Source organism: Vulpes vulpes, chromosome 2, assembly GCF_048418805.1.
Source record: "Vulpes vulpes isolate BD-2025 chromosome 2, VulVul3, whole genome shotgun sequence".
NCBI classification, from domain to species: domain Eukaryota; kingdom Metazoa; phylum Chordata; class Mammalia; order Carnivora; family Canidae; genus Vulpes; species Vulpes vulpes.
In genome coordinates, this window is record NC_132781.1 from 78,354,304 (window position 1) to 78,375,587 (window position 21,284).

General features: G+C 39.1%; 1 protein-coding gene across 17 annotated transcripts in view; it reads right to left on the reverse strand.

The window, feature by feature from the left end:
• Nucleotides 1-14,328, reverse strand: part of FIP1L1 (factor interacting with PAPOLA and CPSF1) — a 75,647-nt gene extending 61,319 nt beyond the window's left edge. For 5 of the 17 annotated variants that reach the window (XM_026016523.2, XM_026016522.2, XM_072748992.1 and 2 more), the window contains exons 1-5: nt 13,951-14,317; nt 12,576-12,620; nt 12,433-12,472; nt 6,022-6,079; nt 4,575-4,678 (exon numbers count right to left, since the gene is read on the reverse strand). In XM_026016523.2, the coding sequence (XP_025872308.1) occupies nt 4,575-4,678; nt 6,022-6,079; nt 12,433-12,472; nt 12,576-12,620; nt 13,951-14,035 (332 nt within the window). In that variant the 5' untranslated portion in view covers nt 14,036-14,317. Of the gene's footprint in view, nt 1-4,574; nt 4,679-6,021; nt 6,080-12,432; nt 12,473-12,575; nt 12,621-13,950 lie in introns of all 17 variants that reach the window. The other 12 variants (XM_026016520.2, XM_026016518.2, XM_026016516.2 and 9 more) reach the window with 8 other exon arrangements.
• Nucleotides 14,329-21,284: the final 6,956 nt, after the last annotated feature.

The window sequence follows — 21,284 nt, forward strand, 5'->3', positions numbered from 1 at the left end:
AATCTACACGACAGAGGATTAAAAAATACAGAATCTGGAGTCAGACCCAGGTTCAAATACAAGTTTTGTCAATTATTAGTTGTCTAACCTTGACTAAGTCACTTAAAACCTCATGGAATTTGTATAAATGTTCTGTAATATGAGTTTACAGATGGTTCTCTACTTTTCCATAAATCCATTCTTTTAGATGAGGAGAAAAATCAAATATACTAACCAAAATAGACTTAAGTAATTAATAAGACCTCAATGTTTTCAAGGATATGTTTCTCACATTACGTTTGGTTATTGAATTTGCTTCTTTACTCTGAGGCAACTGGATTTATGAAGATTCACTGTTTCTGATCTACCTAATAATTTCCATTTTTATCTCCAATGTACTAAATTTATCAGCACTATCATTTTTGTGTTCTGCTTTTAAAAATGATAAATTGAGAAATAAATGTAATAAAATATCCAAATAGCTGTATAAAGCACCACTGTTATAAATCCAGAAACTATTAAATAGCCCCAATTAAACTGTTAATGTCAGGTAGTACTATCATATAATCTTGAAATGTTTTTTGGTTTTTTTGTTTTTTTTTAATTTTTTTTTCTATTTTTATTTATGATAGTCACAGAGAGAGAGAGAGAAAGGCAGAGACACAGGCAGAGGGAGAAACAGGCTCCATGCACCGGGAGCCCGACGTGGGATTCGATCCCGGGTCTCCAGGATCGCGCCCTGGGCCAAAGGCAGGCGCCAAACCGCTGCGCCACCCAGGGATCCCTAATCTTGAAATGTTTTAATCATTTCAATGATATTCATTCATTAGTAGATGCTTAAACACCAACAATGCATCAGATATATAGTTCTAGGCTTATGAAGGAGAATGAGGAACTGAATGGATATGGCTCCTGCCCCATGAGGCTTACATTTCAATAATCTAAATTCAGCACAGCAAAAGCACTTTTGGGTTAGTGCTTTTGGGTTATCTACATATAATGTACAAAAGTTCTAGCTGTTTAAAAGTCAAATGTGCAAAAATCAAGTAGTCTCTAAAGGTCCTCTTACAGAATTGCTCAAGGATAAAACATGGTATTTATAAAAGGTTTAGCCATAAGTTCAATAAATGAACTTCTTTGCTCCTACCTAATTATATTTCCCTCCACGTTTGGCCTTTAAAACACCATTTTTCAGGGCACCTGGGTTGCTCAGTTAGTTAAGTGTCCGACTCTTGATTTTGGCTCAGGTCAGATCTCAGGATCATGAGATCAAGCCCCACAACAGGCTCCATGCTCAGTGCAGTCTGCTTAGGATTCTCTAACACTCTCTCCCTCCTTCTTCCTCTGCCTCTCCCGCCTTGATCGCTTGCTGTCTCTAATAAATAAATAATATCTAAAACAAACAAAAATCACTTAAAAAAAAAAACCACTAAGGCTTTCTATTCATTGTAGAGAAGCTTAGCTGTTTGCAAAATTGCACTTAAGCTAATCTGATACCTTCCATTAGACTCCTATGAGGTCTCAAGATTCTCTAGATGCTATAGCCTACATACTTGGGTATCTAAAGGAACTTCAAAATAATACATCCAAAAAAATGTACTTTAACCTACTGTTTCTACATCACCCATACATGTCATCACCCATTAACTGCTCTAGAAACGTCTAGGTCACTGAGTCCTTTAACTCACTCTGCATCCACAACCATATTGCTATCCATGTTATTTCTACTCATGACACAGTCAAATGCATCTTTTTCCATCTATCCCTATACTGCTACCACTAGCTTAGTCTGGATTATCACCTCATGTGAACAATCCAAATATAGTAACTAATTTTCTATTTAGTCTATTTCAACTACTGCTGCTAGTTATCTTTTCAAATAATCTTACTTGCTTAAAAACTTTTAAAGGTATGTACTCCCTCAAAAGAGGTCTCAACCACTTTTCGCCATCTATTGTATTCTCCAGCCATGCAGCTCCTTTAAGGCCTGCTTCCACATCTTAGTAGTGGCCTCTGATAAGTCATCAGTCCTCTTTCTTCTGTCTCAAGAATTGTTCACACAAATTCATATTATCTCCTGTAGGATCTTCTCAACACATATAGGCTTTTAGCAACCCTCCTCTCAAAAGTTTTTAATTCACTTTGTACATTTCTATTCTAGCACTTAGACTGTACTGAAAATATTTGCACATGTCTGTCTTCCTCACGGATTCTAGTAAATAAGGACATTTTATTATTTTTCATATTTTCATCAATTAATGCAGTACCAGACAATTATTTTAAGTGTTTACTGAATGAATGGATGAATCTCAAAGGTAAGAAACCACTTCTCTTTACAAGCTAAATTATTCCTAATCTAAACTTTGCTTTTCTTCATTACATTTTAGATGAAATGAACTTTGTAACAAAAGTATGCTACCTAAAAAAAATGCTATTTTGTACTAAGAGCTTACAACAAACCCATTTAGTATTGTTCCTTGAATATAATTTGCTTCTGAAAATTCTGTGCACAAAATATTCATCAAATTTTATTTTCTTATAGGCTCTTTCAGTTTTCAAGAGATATATCTTGAAATATCAACGTTAAATAACCTCTATAGTCTTTAGAAAGATCTATAAAAGTTATTTTGAAATATAGAAAAAACAAAAAGTAGACCAATTGAAGGGTAGAAGCATGGACAGAGATACATTTACACGTTTGTATGATATACATTTAGCAAACCTAGCAAAATGTAAATTGTATAATCTAGATGATGGGTAAATGGGTGTTCACACACTTCTTTCAACTTTGGATAATATGAAATTTTTTGTATTGAAATACTGAGGAAAAAACACTGAAAGACAACTGAGTTCTTAACATTCAGTCTATTTAGTTAATACACATTTACTGAATATTTACTACATGTAAGGCAATGTGAGGAAAAGGGAAATTCATAAACTATGGTTTCTACTCAAGGAATTTAGAGTCTAAAGGTGATAAACATGAACAAACTAACCACATTTCATGAAACTAGAAACTGCTGTAAGAAATAAAACTCAGAGAAAGTACTACGGGAGTCTATGTACATTTAATATTTGAACGCAATTCCTACAAAAATTTGGTCAAATTAATTTTAAAAACCCACCATTTGCTTTAACTGTTCTACAGTTGTAAACACAAATAATTTTATATAATAGTATTTACTAAACACACAATGATTATAGTGTTCCTTTTGCATAATGCAGATGGCAAAGGCCTATTAGCATAAAGGTCTACTAGCATTATATGTAAGCCCAAAACTAATCTTTAAGTAGAAATGAGAACACTCAGAGTTGTCTACCCGTAACATGATTAAGTCTCTCCTAAACCCTGATCCCCAGTTTTAAAATTACACAGGGTGTCCTTATTGTAATGTGAAATTGACCATGACAATAACTGAGTTACCATTAAGCTCCTAAAATAACTTTGGAAAAAAAATGGTTCTACTATAGAAATAGTCAAAAATATTTATGTATATATTGAGTCCAGATAAGGCTGCATAATGAATTATAGAGCAGTTAATGAAAAGTTTGTTTCCAATGTGCAAGTACCACATTATATATCCAATCTGATAAAACACAGAAAAAGTACTTCTAAGTACCACCATAACAAAATCACATTCTGTACTTAAGTATATTCCCTTCTAACCTTCCTGCAGGATTCTTTATGTGCTCAGTAAGCTAATGACAGTCAACTCACTGGATCCAGTTTTACAGACTATAAAACTTGAGATGATATAATGTCTTAAAAAGCCTACGGATAACTAACAATTTCAAAAATATACTATGAAGAGCAAAAAAAAATCTTTGATACTGTTTTTATTGGACAAAAATTAAAATGTAAACTCAGTTTTGGATAATACAAGGGAAGAACAATATAGATGAAATCTGTAATTTAAGGATTTCTAACAAAAGAAATTACAGTAATCAATTCATTTATAAAAACACCTTAATTTCAGAAATCAAAAACAGCTGCTTCCACGTTCTTTACCTATAAAATAACTTTCCCTTTAAGATATTTTCATGGTGAAACCCCTTTTTTTATCATGAGATAAAAGTGTATTATACAACACTGTAACTTTAGGTATACAGTATAATGATTTAATAGATGTATAAAATGAAAATGATTACAATTCGCTAACATCCATCACCAACACAGTTCTATATTTTTTCTTGTGATGAGAATTTTTAAGATCTACTCTTCTAAAAACTCATGGTGAGATTTTAACAAAAGTTCTTTCATATCATGGTAAAATGGAAAAAAGTAAAAACAATGGAATCCACCACCACTGGTTTGATAAAAGCACACTACCTTTGATTTACGCACATAATCATTACTTAAAAATAACTTACCCATGAGGTGCGTGGGTGGCTCACTCGGTTGAGTGTCCAACTCTTGGTTTTGGCTCAGGTTAAGATCTTAGGGTCATGAGACTGAGCCCCACACAGCGCTCATCAGAGGGGAGTCTGCTTGAGACTCTCTCCCTCTGCCTCCCCTTCTGGGTGCGTGTTCTCCCTCTCTCTAATATATAAATCTTAAAAACAAACAAACAAAAAAAAAAAACAAACCAACTTACCCATACTGTGGTGCTCCTGTTTTAATGTCTCCTATAGTGACATGAACATCATCCTCATCATCATCACTGTCACTATCACTATCATCTTCAGTCTCGGTCACTTTCTATACCAACAGAAACAATTATAAAATACTATATTGAATAATCCACCTCAATATCTAACATGAATAACTGAAAAAGCAATCATTGTGTTCACTGACATACAGTTTTAGAGAAAAAGTTACATTTTCATAGCATTGCTACCTCAATTATAACTGTTATATGTGATTAAAATTAATAAGAATGTGAAATAAAATCCTTCAGCATTTTTTAGCATCATCTTTTTGTAAATAACACCATATGTATTTTTTCCCTATGACCTATAACTGCTTCTCTGCAAAAAGAATCTAAAGCAAGAATCTAAGGCATGTACTAAGATATCTAGAATATAAATTATAAAAAAAATTATAAAAAGAAAAGGAATTTTTGGCAAGAATATGAAAACAATTACCTGTAACAGTAATGGTTAAAAAGCCCCAAATAGTTAAGGAGTAGCTCACTTATTCTTGTCATTCATTTACAGTTAGAAGAGTCCCTGGATGCAAATGATTGAAGAAATACTTTGTTTCTATGAGTATAAAGTGGGACTGGGATCCCTGGGTGGCGCAGCGGTTTGGCGCCTGCCTTTGGCCCAGGGCGCGATCCTGGAGACCCGGGATCGAATCCCACATCAGGCTCCCGGTGCATGGAGCCTGCTTCTCCCTCTGCCTGTGTCTCTGCCTCTCTCTCTCTCTCTGTATGAGTATCATAAATAAATAATAAAAATAAAAAAATAAAAAAATAAAAAAAATAAAAAATAAAATAAAGTGGGACTATTTACAAAGGTTTTACTGTGGCTCTAACAGGTTATTTTGTGGTTAGCCACATAATAGTAAACAAAAAAGTAGATCACTTGGGCAAAATATTTTTTTGTATACAAGTTCAAGCCTGTAGGATAACGATTTCCTTCTTTTTACAGGATCAGAATGCTAAAATATTCATAAAACCAGTATTATTACTTAACCCCGAAAAACATCACTTTTAAGAGACATGATTTGAGGTTAGACACTATCACATATTTACATAAAAATTTTTGCCAAAAATTCTGACAATCAAACTTAGGACTTCATGTTTTCCCTGAAAATGAGGCTCACTATGATTTCTTCAGTTGAGCTACAATCATTCAGCTCCTTGAAAGTGGTAAACTTCAAGCCTTTGTACATGTTCTATTTCATGGAAAGTCTCCTCCCACTATTCTCATCACTGTGCTTTTGATGGCACCAGATGAGATGAGAGATATAAAAGGGGGCTGCATCATGCTGAACACCGAAAGTCACGTTAAATTTTTGGCTTTATCCCTTAGTGAACAGGAAACTACTGATAAAGATTTTAAAATGCAGAGTAACTAGATTTCAAAGCCTTATGTTACCGGTTTAGGTACGCCGTTTTCAGCAGTTTCATCTTCAATTCCAGATGGAGGATTAGCACTACAAACAACAAAAATAAGTGCACAAGTCTGGTATTACTTTTCAGAAGTACAGACAGAGTATACCACAATTTTTAAGCTATGTCTGATAGTTTCCTAAAATTATGCTCTCCCCTGGATAAGAAAAAAGGATGGCAAAAGCTGCCTGTGTTATTATGCTATTCCTACTGCCTTGCATAATACCCATACTCAACATTCAAAGTAGAATAGAATTGACTCCACAATTTGTCAATATCAAATTTGCAATCTGACAATAGGGTGTAATTCAAGGTTTTAATTATTTTTTTATTCATTTTTATTTATTTTTATTATTTACTTTCATTATTTACCATATTATTTTAAAAATATGCATCACACTTACCTTCACTTAACCTCTTTATTGAACATCCACTATATGCTAGGTACTACTGTAATTGCCAAAGGCTATGTTAACACGCAGTTGCCTCTTCCACCCAGCCCCCCATGCCTAAGGAACTCAGGATTTGTCCTATGATCACATTAACTCCTTCAGTCTTAAGCCAACATACATGCTTCTTCTTGGTTTTGTTTCACCTATCTTACTGGATATATGCTCTTTGTTCCATAAGCAATACATTTTAAGATTTAAAAAAAAGTTTATCATCACATAAGCCTGTCTTCCAATTTGATGCCAATAAGGAGCTCCAGACCTAATTCTGATGCATTAAAAAACAAATTACTTTATGAAGGCCAATACCTGAATTTGCCTTATTAAAGCAACAACTGATACAAAACAATAAACCCCGCTTTTCTCATGAAACTCAAGCATATGGTCATTAATCACTATATAAAACTTATACTACTATAGTGTAATTGGCGTGTGTTTTAATAATTATGATTTCAATAGTGGGAACTAACCAGTAACCTCATTTTATAACTAAAGGTACTTTAGTACAAAGCAACTACCTCACATTTAGTAGGATTTCTAAGAGTAACATCTAGATGTTGATATTCTTCAAACCTCTCTTCATTAGATTTCTGTTTATCTCTTCTAAACTTTGCTGTCAAGCAGTTTTTATATAGGTCAATTTAATCTCTCCAATGGTATTTTATTATAGAATCCTCATATAAAGCAAAATGAAGGATAAAAACTGGAAACTTGAATGTTAACTTTTCACTGTGTTACTGCCTGACCCAAGAAAATAAATATACAACTAAAATTCAGTAATTTACCTCCTGCTTAATTAAGTGTCTAGAGAGCCAGAAAACAAGTTCAGCTTGCCAAAAAACAGTTTGGCCAAAACTTGGGCAAATAAAACATGACAAAGTTGGAGACAGAATAATGCAAGAAGTTTTAATAATGAACCAGTCACAAAGAAGCTGGAGAGGGATCCCTGGGTGGCGCAGCGGTTTGGCGCCTGCCTTTGGCCCGGGGCGCGATCCTGGAGACCTAGGATCGAATCCCACGTCGGGCTCCCGGTGCATAGAGCCTGCTTCTCCCTCTGCCTGTGTCTCTGCCTCTCTCTCTCTGTGACTATCATAAATAAATAAAAAAATAATAAAAATAAAAATCTTTAAAAAAAAAAAAAAAACAAAGAAGCTGGAGAGATCTCTAATAGTGAGGACTCTGCTCGGTTAGGGCAATGCAGTCATGTACCAAGCTGAATACTAGAACACAGGTTTGGTGAACATGCCATCCCCAATACTTTTAAATGTTTTAATTCCCTATCACCATTAAAAAATGAGAAACGTAATATTATAACCTTGCTAGAAAAATTAAGCTTTAAGAGCAGACTTCTCCCATAGAAAGAAATAAATTTAATAGCTATCTAAATAAATTCTTAGTAAAGAATATAAAGACAGTAATGCTCAGAGAAGGGTGAAGATTTCTCTCCAATACATCAAGCTGAGTACAGAATCTTTTAATTAAAAACATTCTATCAGAAAATAGGCTTCAAGAATCATAACCAAGACCTAATACCAACACAATTAATGGAATAAAGATTAGCTCACAAAATATGTATTTAATTGCAAATACATAACATTAGCCATTGATTCTTGACCAATTAAAAAACAGGGTATGGGGATCCCTGGGTGGCGCAGCGGTTTGGCGCCTGCCTTTGGCCCAGGGCGCGATCCTGGAGACCCAGGATCGAATCCCACATCAGGCTCCCAGTGCATGGAGCCTGCTTCTCCCTCTGCCTATGTCTCTGCCTCTCTCCCTCTCTCTCTCTCTCTGTGACTATCATAAAATAAAAAAAAATAAAAAATTAAAAAAAAAATTAAAAAAAAAAAAACAGGGTATGAAGAAATTATAATTACTTTTGTAACTATAAACTACACAAATCACAACTTTGTAACTAAATGAGGGTTAGGAACTGGATTGGATACGCGAATTTAAATAACAAAATTTTACAATACACCAATGAGCAGGAAAAAAAAATCTTCCAATTTAGGGGATATTCTTAAGTGAGGAAGTATAATTTCAGCAGCCCTTAAGTTAGTTCTATTTCCATGTCTCACTTATTCCCTCCATTCGTTCTAAAAATGCAGACATACCTCATTTTGTCATCTTTGCTTTATTATATTTCCCAGATGAGTTTTTTTTAATAGACTGAAGGTCTGTGATTAACAATGTACCACCTGGGAATCCCTGGGTGGCTCAGCAGTTTAGCGCCTGCCTTTGGCCAAGGACGCGATCCTGGAGTCCCAGGATCGAGTCACACGTCAGGCTCCCTGCATGGAGCCTGCTTCCCTCTCCTCCTGTGTCTCTGCCTCTCTCTCTCTCTCTCTCTCTCTCTCTCATAAATAAATAAATAAATAAATCTTTAAAAAAAAAAAAAAAGTACCACCTATCCGTGCCATTTTTCCAATAGCATTTGCTAACTTTTGTGTCTCTATCACATTTTGGTAATTCTTTTAATATTTCAAGCTTTACCATTACTGTACTTGTTACGATCTTTTTGATGTTAGTATTTTAACTGTTCTGGGGAGCTATGAATGGCAACCATTTAAGATGGTGAACTTAATCACTAAATATTATGTTTTCTGACTGATTCACTGACCAACCATCACCTGTCTCTCTCCCTTTCCTCAGGCTCCGTATTCCCTGAAAAACAATACTGAAATCAGGCCAATTTATAATCCTCTAATGGCCTCTAAGTGCTCAAGTGAAAGAGTCCACATGTCTCTCCTTTTAATTCAAAAGCTAGGGACGCCTGGGTGGCTCAGCGGTTGAGCATCTGCCTTCAGCTCAGGGCGTGACTCTGGAGTCCCGGAATCGAGTCCCACCTCAGGCTCCCTGCATGGAGCCCACTTCTCCACCCTCTGCCTATGTCTCAGTCTCTCTCTCTGTGTCTCTCATGAATAAATAAAATCTTAAAAAAAAAAAAAAAAAAAAAAAAAACTTGACAAGAGATAAGGAAACTACAAAAAAAAAAAAAATGTCTGAAGCTAGCAGAGGTTGGTTCATAAGGCTTAAGGGAAAAAGCCCTCTCCATAACATAACAGCTCAAGGTGAAGCAGCAAGTGCTGATGTAGAAGCTGCAGCAAGTTAACCAGAAGACCCAGCTAGGATAATTCATAAAGCTGCCTACACTGAACAACAGATTTTCGACGTTGACAAAACAGCCTCCTATTGGAAGAAGATGCCATCAGGGACTTTCACAACTGAAAAGAAGTCAAGGCCTGGCTTCAAAGTTTCAAAGGACAGGCTGACTTTCTTGTTAGGGGCTAATATGCAGCTGGTGACTTCAGGTTGAAGCTAATGCTAACCATTCTGAAAGTCTTAGGGCCCTTAAGAATTATGCTAAGTCCATGCTGCCTGTGATCTATAGTTGGAACAACAAAGCCTGGATGACAGCGTATCTGTTTACAACAATGGTTTACTCAGGATCTTAAGCCCACTGCTGAGACTACTGCTCAGAAAAAGAGATTCCTTTCAAAATATTACTGCCCATCGACAATGCAACTGGTTACCTAAGAGCCCTGGTGCGGAGACATACAAGGACATTAACGTTTCCATGCCTTATAACACAATATTCCTTCTCAGCCCATGGATCAAGGAGTCACTCTGACTTTCAAGTCTTATTGAAGAAATACATTTCATCTCGTAAGACTACAGCTGACACAGACAGAGATTCCTCTGACAGATCTGGGCAAAGACAACTGAAAATCTTCTGGAAGGGATTCATCATTCGAGATGCCATTAAGAACACTCGTGACTCATGAGCAAAGGTCCAAATAGCAACATTAACAGGAGTATGGATGAAGCTGACTCCAAAACTCACGGAGCACTTTGAGAGCTTCAAGACTTCAGTGGAGGAAGGAACTGCAGCTGTGGTGGGAATAACAAGAGAACTAGAGAGAGAAGTGGGGCCTGAAGATGGGACCGAATTGCTGCAATCTCATATGAAACATGAACGGATGGGGGGGCTGCTTCTCATGGATGAGCAAAAAAAAAAAAATTGGTTTCTTTACACAGAACCTACTCCTGGTGAAGATACTGTGAAGACTGTTGAAATGACAACAACAGACCTAAAATATGACCTAAACTTAGTAGATAAAGCAGCAGGCATCAGGGTTTGAGAGGACGGACTCCAATTTGGAGGGAAGTTTTACTGTGGGTAAGATGCTTTAAGACAGCATCACTGCTACAGAGAAATAGTTCATAATGGAAGAGTCAATGGATGTGGCAAGTTTCACTGTTGTCTTATCTTAAAAAACCGCCACAGCCACCCCAACCTTCAGCAATCATCACCCTGATCAGTTAGCAGCATTCAATTTCAAGATGCTGCACCAGCAAAAGCATTACAATCCCTCAAAGTTCTGATGATGGTTAGGATTTTCTTAGCGTAAAACACTTTTTAATTAAGGGATGTACACTGTTGTTTAGACATAATACTATCACACACTTATATTATAAACAAAACTTTTATATGCACCAGGAAACCAAAAAATGCATTTGACTCACTTTACTGGTGTAGAACTGAACCCACAGTATCTCCAAGGTATACCCCTAACAGCTTTGAGATAGAATTTATATGCTACACAAACCACCCATTTGAAGTGTACAACTCAAAGGCTTTTCATGTTCACAGAACAGGGCTACCAATACAACTACCTAATTTTAGGACATGTTCAACACTCCAAAAAGAAACCTTGTGTATATTAGTAATCATTCTATGTTTTCTCCTGACCTCAGTCCTAGCAACCACTCTGTATCTACAGACTTAACTATTCTGTACATTTAATATAAACAGAATCATACAATATGTAGTTTTTTGGGACTAGCTCCTTTAACTGTTTTCAAGGTTCATCCATGTTTTAACAGATACCAGTACTCTTTTTTTTTACTGCCACACAGTATTCCACTCTATGGATATATCGTATTTTAACTATCCATTCACTTGATGGATGCTTATTTCCGTTTTTTGGCTACTATAAACAATGCTGCTATGAACATTCATGTACAAGTTTTTGTGTGGGTACGTTTCATTTCTCTTAAGGAATATACGTGTAAGTGGAATTCCTGGGTCATACGGTAACAATGTCTAAGCTTCTGAGGAACTGCCTGTTTTCAAGTAGCTGCAAGTTTTTATAATCCCACCATCAGGGTATTAGAGTTCCAACTTCAGCATATCTTCACAAACACCTGTTACTTTCTTTCTGATGACAGCCCATCCATCGTAATGGTTGTAAAGTGGTACTTCCTCCACTTTTTAAACTCAAATATTCTTTAAAATATCTTTTTTTAACGACTTCTCCATCAAGGGACGTTAAGGCATTGATACCATAGATTTGGTAACATCAGCATACACATACGCTTTTGTGGGAGTTGTTTAGAAATAGAGAAGTCTCAAGCTCCCTTTACATGCTCTATAAATGATACATCTTTCTAGTAGTCTAGCAAAGGGAATCAATCTTGTAACAATTCCACTTTGAATTTAAATACAAAATGCTGAAATTATAACAAAAGTCCACTATGCCATCAAAGGTATTAATAAACTGCAAAAGCAGTCATTTACAGGATTTTATCAAAAAAAATGTTAAGCTTTTTTCTTACCAGTCCAATGGATATACTGCATACTCCACTATTAAGCTTACTTAAGAGTATAAAGTCACTTAATAATGAAGGGTTATATTAAGGGTATAGTAAGGGTTTAATATTCAAACCCTAACTTCAAAAACTTTGTCCCCTAAGCTACTAGCAAACAAATAGAACTGATTAGGTCCTGAAACAGAAATAAACTTTGAAAAGATTCAATGTCTTTGAACCTTCAGTCAGTACGCTGTAATCAAGCCAATGACTACAATGAAATGATTTTTGACAATCCGTTGATGGAACTGCTGCCATCATACAATCCGTGTTAAGTATCAACAACAAATTCCACTAACCTGGCATTTTCTTCTTCTGGCCTTTCAACTTCATTTTCATCTACCAAAAAAAATACATAAATAAATAAATAAAATTAACACACAAACCACTCTTAAAGAAACCAGTATTATGAAAATCTGAAGTGATCATCACAAGCACTAACCTAGGTCCTTTGCCAAATCACTGTGCACATGCACGTCCCATGGGCCTATAAGTACATCCAAAGTTAGATCACCTTATAATGACTGAACAAGATATGTCTTTTATGAAAAAAAAAAATCAGACTTTACTTCTATAAAAGTAAGCTTAACTTAAGAGGCATTAAAGATTTCTAGGTCTTTAAGGAAACCCTATACATTTACATTTCAAGGAATATTACTGATGCTGAATCTCGCCACCAAAAATAGTGGATTTTACCAGCTTGTCAAAGTCATAGCATCAAGGAGCTGCTTGGTGCCCAAACGTGCACTTTTTTACTGAAGAATATACATTTTAGGCAAGGAACACACATTAACTTCCAAATCTAGTTACCATCTACAGACAAAAAGAGACTGTGACTTAATGAAAAGTTAAAAAAAAAACAAAAACAGAAGTCAAGTCCCTTTCGAGAGCGAAATACAAAGTGCACTGGATTTATTTCGGTAAAAATAATCTACACATTAACTGAAAACTGTAAGCCTAAGGGGCATGAGATTACTTCTAATCATGTGGGTGATACAGCAGTCTCTTAAAAAGGAAAAACTTCACCTTAATACAGGAGACATTCGGGGTTTTCTTTATGGGCCATAATGTATTCCATGTCTTTCTCTCTCTGTCTCTTAATTAATTACTTTTAAAGCACGACTTTCAGACAAGGAGGTACCCTTGCAGGTGCATTCCATACAAACTGACCATCAAGAAACAAGACGTTAGTTTTTACAGCAACAACTTTATTTAAGCTATTATTACAGAAAAGGCTGGTTTCGGAAAGAAAAGGACGGGGAGAGCATCCTATAGCCAGGGGGCAAGAAGGGACACGCCAAGAGGTCAGAACGGAGATGAAACGGAAGGGGGGGAGGGGAGGCGGAGCGGCCCGGAAGCTCCGGCGCGGAGGAGGGGGAGGCAGGGGCCCGGCCGCCTCCGCGTGGGCTGCGAGGGGGGAGGGGGGCTGCGTGGGGAGGGGGCGTGGCCTGCGCGGGGAGGGGCGTGGCCTGCGGGGGCGTGGCCCGCGGGGGGGGACGTGGGTTGCGTGGGGGCGCGTGAGCCGCGCGGGGGGGAGGGGGGCTGCGTGGAGGGGACGTGGGCTGCGTGGGCTGCGCGCGGGGGGACGTGGGCTGCGTGGGGGGGACGTGTGCTGCGCGGGGGCGGGGGGGGGGAGGGGGAGGGGGAGGCAGGGAACGCGCGCGCCGCGCTCGGCCTAACTCAGGCCGGAGAAGGCTCCATAGGGAGGCCCCGGCGGCGGCAGCGGCGTGAGGAGCGCGGGACGCCGGCCGTCTGCGGGCCGGGCCGGGCGGCCTGAGAGAACCCGGGAGTGAGAGAAGGGACAGGAAGTTTCGTACCGCCATAGAGCCACTCTTCCTCCTCATCCCCTCCGGTCCCGCCGCTCAGCTCCGACACTAGGCGCTCGACCTCGCCGGCCGACATGGCCGCCCCGAGCACAACTTAAAGGCGGCGATCAACAGCCCCCTCCAACCCCTTCCCGGCCTCGCTGCCCGGGGGCGCGAGGGGGCCGCGAACCCGCCGGCGAGCGAACGTAGGAAGCGCGAGGCTCCAGTCCCACAGCGGCGGCCGCGGCGTCGGAGGCTGCACACAGGACGGGCTCCGGCGGCGGTCGGTCTGCGCACGCGCAGCAGCCCCGGCGCGGCGCGGCGTCTTTAGGAGGCTTCGCTTCCGCGGCGCCGGGCACCTGGGCCGGGCTGCGCCTGCGCGGCGCGCTTGGCCCCGCCCCTCGCGGGTCGCGCTCTCCGCGGGGTGTCCTGCGTCGGCCCCCGTCCGCGGCGGGCGCACCTTTGTTCTCCCGTAGCCGGGATGCTCGCTCGCTGTCGTCAACGTCGCCGCCCTCGAGCCGCGCGGGAGGGCTGGGGTCGTCCTCCACGTGGGGTCCCGGCCCGCGGGCGCGGTCGTCGCCTCCTGCCGCTTCCTCCGTCGGGAAGAAAGCAGGATTCGTGCCTACGTTAGGGAAAAAGGCGGTTGTAAGGGCGCACGAAAGCCAAGCCAATGAATGAGTGACGCCTTCTCTTTGTTAAAGCGAGTCATTTAATAATAATAATAATAATAATAAATAATAATAATTTTTTTTAAAGCGAGACTTTGAAGTTAAGGTCGAAAACCCGCTCACCCACTACCCCCCACCCCCCGTTTGCTGTTGGCTGTGAATCCTCAAATTGTCTAAATTCACGCGTATATGGTGCTGTCTGCGGGGAGGAAGCTGAGGTTGGCGAGTCCTAAAGGGTATGATACTCTATGGTTCTGCGGATTGCTTTTATTTATTTATATATTTTAAATAATAGTGTCTTGGAGATCTTTTCCATTTTAGTATATACCAGACTATATCCTTTTTTTTTTTTTTTTAAGATTTTATTTATTTATTCATGAAAGACACAGAGAGGCAGAGACAAGCAGAGGGAGAAGCAGGCTCCAAGCAGGGAGCCTATCAGACTACATCCATTTTTTTTTTTTTTTACTATATCCATTTTTAAGTGCTTCCCAATATTCCATAGCGTGGCTTTCGACAAAGGAATATGGTTATTTCCCTAGTGATGTACATTTAGATGTACACCCACCCAGCGATCCCCAGTGAAGAGCCTTGGAAATGATTTCCTGCAGATGTGTTACAAGTATTTCTCCAAGATCCCATAAAGTCTGTGCGGTTTTGATTTTAGTAGATAAAGCCACATTTTCAGGCTACTTTTGAACACCTCTTTCTGGGAGAAGAGGCTAGATGGGTCAAAATTGGTGTTCGGGTTCTTTACCTACCTGGTTGTGTGACCTCAGGTGGTTAACGTCTCTGCTTCAGTTTTATCACCTGTGAAAGGGGAAAGTGGAGTCTGAGGATGTGAGAACTCTCTTTTGGGCCCAACGTTCTTGGACAGGACACTGGCTTTTCAACAGAAAGAAATTCATTCTAGTTTACAAATCAGTCAATGGGTTTACTACATATTGTTCTTTATTGAACGATTATCTTTAAGAACTTGGAAAAAAAAGGTATGAGTAAAGCATAGTCCTTGCCCCCTGAAGAGCTCTCGAATTATTGAGGACATCAGAAGGGTCTTAGCTAACTAGCCTACAAGGGAAAAAGATGGGTGTGCTGTAACAGAAACTACAAAGGTGGGTGGCCCTGGTGGCCCAACGGTTTAGCACCACCTTCAGCCCAGGACGTGATCCTGGAGACCCGGGATGGAGTCCCATGTCTGGTTCCCTGCATGGAGCCTGCTTCTCCCTCTGCCTGTGTCTCTGTGTCTCTCAAGAATAAATAAATAAAATATATATAAAAAAAAACACACACAAAGGAAACTTTTACATCCCAACAATGCCACACCATCTCCCATTATTTAAACAAATGCTATGGTTTTAATCTCCCCTTACTTTTGAAGACTCCATTGCTATTCTCCAGTTCTCTTATCTGTTTAGGATAATCCCTTGCATCGTTCTAAACTCCATTAAGGTGTAGCCGACAAAAAGTCTTTCCTGAATCTCACCTTGCCTCCTTCCATTTCTTTGTTCTATTATGAAGGGCCTACCAAGTGCCAGGGGCTCTGTAGATTCAGCAGTGAGTAGAATAAAGTCCTTCTTCTTGTGAAGCTTTCATTCTGATGAAGACAGACAATAACCATATTAATGTACAGCACGGAAGCTGTACAAGAGTAAGCAGGATGGGGGACCTAGGGCAGAGTGATGAAGAGGGATTAGAGGCAGTTTTATTTCAAGAGCTCAAGGGAAGGGACACCTGGGTGGCTCAGCAGTTAAAGCTCCTGCCTTTGGCTCAGGGCGTGATCCTGGAGACCCAGGACTGAGTCCTGCATGGGGCTCCCTGCATGGAGCCTGCTTCTCCCTCTGCCTGTGTCTCTACCTCTCTCTCTCTCTGTGTGTGTGTCTCTCATGAATAAATAAATAAATAAAATATTAAAAAAAAAAAGAGGTCAGGGAAAGAAAGCTATTCTAATAAGGTGACATAAGAGTAAAGAGCTGAAAAAAAAAAAAAGAGTAAAGAGCTGAATAGAAAAAAATAAGTAAGCCCTTGTGGATTTCTGGGTAAAGCCCTATCAGAACAGGAAGTGCAAAGACCCTGAGGCAGAAGCATACATGGTGCATTCAAGGAACCCATAATGAGCTGGAGTGGAGGGAGTGAGATAGAGGATATAGAAGAAATCAGTTATTGGAGGGTGGGTAGAGCAGGGCTAATCACACTCTTTTAGACTCTGCTGCCTCTATGGCATGTGTCTATCACATCCTATAGTAATTATTTGACTACATATATGTTTCCCTAGCACTCTTCCCTAGGTGGAGTTCTTCCTCAAAGCATCTCCTTACATGTCACTTATTGGTAATATGGTGCCTAACACTCAGTAGGTCTTGACCTCTCCCGGGAGTAATGGAATGTAGAGTTTACATTCTGCTTAGGAGTATCATGCAGCAATCACTCATAGTCCTGACTCTTCATTTTTCTATGAGTCTGTAATGAAATTTGGTGGTTTCATGGAAGAACCAACTGCCTTCTGCCGAGAATCATCTTTCTCCTTTCAGCTGCTTAAAATAAGCTTCTCTGAATTTCAAGACACTACTTACACTGAAGACTTGATGAATATTTACTGAGGCATCAGAATTGCCTTTATGGTGGAGGTAGCATTGCAGCTAAGCTTTGAAAATAAAGATTGTCACAAGCAGGGAAGCCTATAAATCACTAATAACCACTCTGAAAAGGCCTCTTCCTTCCTTGCTTTTTTAACTGAGTTCCTTGCCTGGATGAGCTTCCTTATTAAAGATGTCTTTATCTCCCTATTCACCATGGAAGAGTTTAAAGATAGGTAGTTCAAAGATATTATGTAAACTTACGAACTTATCAAATTACAGTACTCCGTATATTCTGATTATATTTATTTGTTTTCTGTTTTATGTGTGTGTGTATGTGTGTGTGGTTTGTTGGTTCTCAGCACACAACAACCACAACAAAACAATAAACATCAGTTTTAATGTATCCATTTCTGGGAAGTACTAAATAGATGCCTAATAGATGGTGATTAAAATGATGGCAAGGGGTGAAGATCAAACAAAAGTGCCTTGCTCAATATCTAGTAGTGAGTACTCATAAATGTGTTTTGGATGAATGTGGCACTTAGGTCCAACTGTTTTATTTACTGCCAACTTTAGTTATGTCACTTAAATTTCAGTGTTCTTCAGTTTCTTCATCAGTAAATTGATATATTAAAACAACATATTACCCTTGCTTCCTAGAAGGATAACAAAGCTAAAAATGAAGTTTCAATGTCAACGCACTTGACAAGTTAGAGGCAAAATGGTGGCATGCTATGGTAAGCAAAATGGTTTAGGTTTGTCCTTGAATGACCTCAATAACTATATATATATATAGAGAGAGAGAGAGTTTCCTTCCTTTCTAGATATCTCAAAGGGGAATTAAGCCCCAATTATCCATCTTCCTCTGCATTCTGACATATTTTAATATGAAATTTTATATTGCTAGTTGTTTCCGGAAAATTGTGTCATCCCCTGTTCACATCTATACTGTTACATGAACTGTACATGCTTTAAAGGTTAAAACAAATTTATTTCTGTATTCACCAGATTAACTGGTATTCACCAGTTAAGTGCTTAGTAAATCCTTAAGCTAAATATTGATTGTGCACATGGAGGACTTAGAAATGAGGCAAAGGGAGATATGCTTGATTTTATGAGAAATAGGAAATAATTGCTAGTTATTTTGAGCAAAGAAGTACAAATTACATTGAAATAAGGTAAATCTGATTATTGTAAGCATGCAATTTCAGCAGGAATCCATTGACTCCACTATAATACCTAAAAGCAAGATTCCTGGATTCTCTTCTGTTTTCTGTCTACCCTGTCTTCTAAGGTCATTTTATCCAGTCCCATGACTTAAAAAAAAAATTTATGTATTCATTTAAGAGAGAGAGAATCCATGAGCAGGGGGAGAGGGAGAGGGAAAAGGAGAGAATATCAAGCAGACTCCCCACAGAGCATGGAGCCAGACACGGGCTCCTCATGGGGCTCGATCTAAGACCCTGAGATCACAACCTGAGCTGAAACCAAGAGTCAGATGCTTAATAGACTGTGCCACCCAGATGCCCCTAGTCCCATGACTTTTAATACTATCTATGTGATATGTGTCATTGACAGCCAATGACTCCCAATTTTCCCATTTGCAGTCTCAACTTTTCCTTAAGCTCACTCCAATGCTTCACTCATACCTCCCTTAGATATTTAATAGATATGTGAAGCTCATGCCTCAAACAGAACTTGTGAACTGCCCTCCCAAACCTATTCTATCCCACTTCCATACTCCCTCTTAGGGTCGATAACCATTATTCAGCATTGTTCCAGCCAAAACTCAAAGAACGACCCTTGATACCTCTCTTTCCCTTATGAGTCCCTCTCACACCCTGGAAAGCCCGTTAGCAAGATCCATTAGTTCTTCCTACAAAATATATCCCAAATCTGTCTAATTATTTCCATCTCTACTGCCATACTGCATTTCAAGTAACACAAACCTTTCCATGGCTTCCTGTTACACAGAGTAAAATCCAAATATCCTACCATGTGACCTACAAGTCCCATCATGATCTGGGGTTGCATGTGGCCATATAGATCATGCATTGCACAACTTTAGAGGCCCCCCCACACCTCCTCATTCTTCAGTTACTTTTTGTCAACTCTTATAGTGTCATTCCCTCACGTTTTCTGTGCTTATCTCCCCCCTGCCATTTCTTCAGGCCTGCATCTCAACTCTGTATTTGCCTCTTGGCCCCCAACTTTGTTCAATTATATATACAGATGTGTGTGTGTGTCTAGTATTATCGCTATTCTAGCAGAAGGATGTCTTTATTCATTCACTGAAACTGAAATTTAACTTCCCTCCAAGGACAGCACTTTTCCTGCTCTTTCCATACCAGATGCCTACCATTTCTTTTCACCCTATTGTACTGTAGAACCTGAAAATAGGGATCCCTGGGTGGCACAGCGGTTTGGCGCCTGCCTTTGGCCCAGGGCGTGATCCTGGAGACCCGGGATTGAATCCCACGTCGGGCTCCCGGTGCATGGAGCCTGCTTCTCCCTCTGCCTGTGTCTCTGCCTCTCTCTCTCTCTCTCTGTGTGTGACTATCATAAATAAATAAAAATTAAAAAAAAAAAAGAACTTGAAAATAATGTTGCCTTTTCCCTGGCTTTTGGGGGTCACCACTGGACCAATACAGTTGAAGGATTTTCCATAAAAATCCCCCTCTTTGCCAGCACTTAGCAACCTCATTTACTACCTCTACCTTTCTTTTTTCACATCCCCTCATTCACAGATACAATGTTGGAGTCTGATTCACAGTCTTCCTTTTCTCTATCACTTGACAACATGATGAGTGACTTGCATATCCTGCTTGTCTCATATTTTTTGACCTCCTAGAATCTAATTATTTGGCAAACCCCATTTACTCTACTTCATCAGTCCACATTCAAGGCCATGCCCTGTATCTTATAGTATCACAAAACTATTCCTTCCTTGCACTTTAGGGGCCAAGTTAATTTCTTTGACCTTAATTTCATATTATTCCCCACCCTTTTTTTTTTTTTTAGATTCAATACCATTTTTCCCTTTTCTGACACTTGCCACTGCTGTACTCTGTTCTCTTTGAAACTTGTTTCCCCCATAAGCCTACTCACTGGTTTCAATTCTTCTGCAGACCTGGAAATGTTGCTCAGAGATCTATCCATCACTCTTATTGTCTTTCTTTCTTTCTTGTGCTCTCTTTAAGCAATCTCAAGCACATGCATTTGCAGATGATTCCCAAATACCAGAGTTCTCTTCTGCAATCCGTAATCATACATCCAACTACTTACTAGATGTTTCCACCTGGATGTCCCACAATATCTTCAAAACGAGAAGTTCCCACACCAATTAGGACAGCTAACAGAAAACAACAAATGTTGGTGAGGATGTAGAGAAATTAGAACCCTTGTGCCCCATTGGTGGAAATCTAAAATGATACAGGAGCTATGGAAAACAGAGGGTCCTCAAGAAAATTAAAAACTAGAATTACTAGATGATCTAGCAATTCCACTTCTGGGTTCATGTCCAAAAAAAAAAAAAATAGAAAGCAGGATCTCAAAGAATTATTTGTATAGCCGTGTAACTAGCAGCACTATTCACAATAGCCAAAATGTGAAAGCAATCCAGATGTCCATTGACAGATGAATGGATAAAGAAAATGTGGTATACACAATGATATATACCATGGAATATAATTCAGCCTTAAAAAAGGAAGAAAATTCTGACATATGTTAGATGAACCTTGACAATATTGTGCTAAGTGAAACAAGCCAGCCAGCGGGAAGGGGAAATGGTGAGTTGTTGTTAAATGGATATAAAGTTTCAGTTTCACAAGATGAAAATTCTGGAGATTGGTTGTACAACATTATGCAAATACTTAATTTTGCTGAACCGTGCACTTAAAAATGGCCAAGATGGTAAATTTTATGTGTTATGCTACAATTAAAAACAGACAAAAACATGTCCCAAAACAGTATAGAGGTTCCTAAAAAAGTTGAAAATAGAGCTACCCTATGATCCAGCAATTGCACTACTGGGTATTTACCCCAAAGATGCAAATGTAGTGATCCAAAAGGGGCACTTTCACCCCAATGTTTATAGTAGTAA